Source organism: Puccinia triticina, chromosome 7A (assembly GCF_026914185.1).
Source record: "Puccinia triticina chromosome 7A, complete sequence".
NCBI lineage: Eukaryota > Fungi > Basidiomycota > Pucciniomycetes > Pucciniales > Pucciniaceae > Puccinia > Puccinia triticina.
Window position 1 is genome coordinate 2063058 of NC_070564.1, and position 2045 is coordinate 2065102.

Here is a 2045-nt window from a genome sequence, read left to right on the forward strand (position 1 = left end):
AAAAAAAGGGGATAGTAATCATGACTAATTAGTAGAAGTGTGGGCGTAAGAGGTAACAAATTTTTAATTTTTATCTGAATCTTTCCTATGATAGATGCGGTGAGTGCTTGAGAATGACAAAGCGGTTAATTGGAGTTGTAGACAAAGGTAGGTGTTGACAATTTATCATCATGTAGACAATAATAAAAGTTGATGAACTGGTTTGTAACGGCAAAGCACAAACCAAACCTAGAATTTTTTCATCCTCTTTGCAGCTTCTTTGAGGATTTGCTTGCGGGGACGTCCTCGCTTGACCTTGGGGGCTTCTTTGACCACTGGCTCTGGTTCGTCTTCCTCGTCTTGTTCTTCATCTGAGTATTCATCATCTTCGTTATCAGACACTTCGACCTCTTTTGCCTTACCCTTTGAAGAAGACGCGCGAGACAGGATTGTGTTTGAGTCGTTTTTCTTGCTGAAGTTGACCTTAGCCTCTGCTTCGTGTAGGGCTTTCGCCGAGGGTGAGGCGGATGGTGTGTGAGCTGACGCTTTTGGAATGTTAGACTGTTTGTTGGGGCTAGGTGTGAATTTTGTGCTAATTAAATCTGTTAATATAGCGCGCTCGTCGGCGATAGACAGGGCTGAATTGATAAGTTTGCTCACAATTTCACACCAGATGCCGACGAAGGGTTACTTGAGTGATTGGTGTTGGCTCGCCCGATCTGATGACCATTCGTGACACTAACTGACGAAACCTGGACATCACGGTGTCAGAACTATTGTATATGCAGCGGGGATTGCGATAATTCTCTTACCAGCACGACCGCCATATGCGTATCCATATCAAAATCAACTAATCGGCCAGTAATACTGACCTCGCGTCCCACTTGATAAAGTGAGTGGGTTTTGATTAAGTTCTTCGTGCCAGGGACAATATATTTTATGTTGAAACGTTTGTGTGCTCGCTCCTAATATATAAAAAAAAGAAATTAGCCTAACGAGTTGGGTGAATGGTGAATGCTATAAACACACCTCTCCATCCCAATCGCAATGTGAAACTACCACCTCTAGACGTGAACCAACGTCAGGATTATCAGAGACTACCTCTTGTCTATTGGATACGAGGCCAAGGCCAGTAACAACGGCTTTGTTCGTAAAGTCAGGTGATTCAGTCCCTGCGTCGCCAGTTCGAATTAAAGACTCTTGATTGTACACTATGATCGGAGTGGTCCCATTTTTTGTCGCAATAAGCTTGCCAATTAGGAAATAAACAGAATTTGGCTCGAGGATATTGTTGAGAGCGGTGTTAGTAACCAATTGAACCTCAAAATTTTCCCGCTTTTCGTCAAGACTTCCTCCGCACTTTACATAACTTGCGGTCTTGACATAACCGTACTGGTTGGCGCGGGTTGATTCACAGGTGGACTATAACATAAATGGAGCAAAGTCATTAAGATACTCTACAGATATAAGTCTTATCGACTTACCTCGGCAAGTGGCTTGAAGTGTCCAGAGAACGCAGCAGGATGATTTGGGGTTTGAGTGATAGACATTGCGCTGTGCGATGAAAGTTGACGGGAAGTTAAAGTGTGGAACGAAATTGAGTTTAGATTGAGCTAGTCAGAGATATTGAAAAAAGTAAGGTTTAGTTTGGAGTAGATTGTTGACTTAATAGTAAGATGAAGCTAGCTATTGGGTTAGGTGGACTGACGAGCAAAAGGAAAGACCGCAAAAGGGTATGTTTAAATACCCATGTGTCAAGAGTTATATCGATAGGTAGGTCGTGAATTGGGCTGGAAGAGGCGGAAGACGGTACCTGAAATGAGAATAAAATTGAGTTGGTTGTCAGGGTTGAAAAAAAAAAGACTTTAGCCCATATAAGTAGGGAGCACGCAGCTCTGTCAGGGTTTGAGAATCAGAAGTTGTCAGAGATTGGTAAAGTGCTTACTGTGTAACAATACAAAGCGCGGTAAGCTGGCGGAATGTTTTTTTGAGGTATCAGTGGTTGCAAAACCTGTGAGCGCCTGGCAAGGCTGAATTGAGTAAGAGACCCTGAGGGCGGTGAATAC

The 2045-nt window shown here is 43.2% G+C and overlaps 1 protein-coding gene across 1 annotated transcript; it reads right to left on the bottom strand.

The window, feature by feature from the left end:
• Window positions 1–228: 228 nt before the first annotated feature.
• PtA15_7A243 (uncharacterized protein) lies at window positions 229–1529 on the bottom strand (the record flags this gene model as incomplete). The annotated part of the gene is made up of 2 exons (XM_053170830.1): window positions 229–540; window positions 1464–1529. 2 exons carry the CDS (start codon window positions 1527–1529, stop codon window positions 229–231), a joined length of 378 nt encoding a protein of 125 aa, XP_053022072.1.
• Between the last annotated feature and the right edge of the window lie 516 nt (window positions 1530–2045).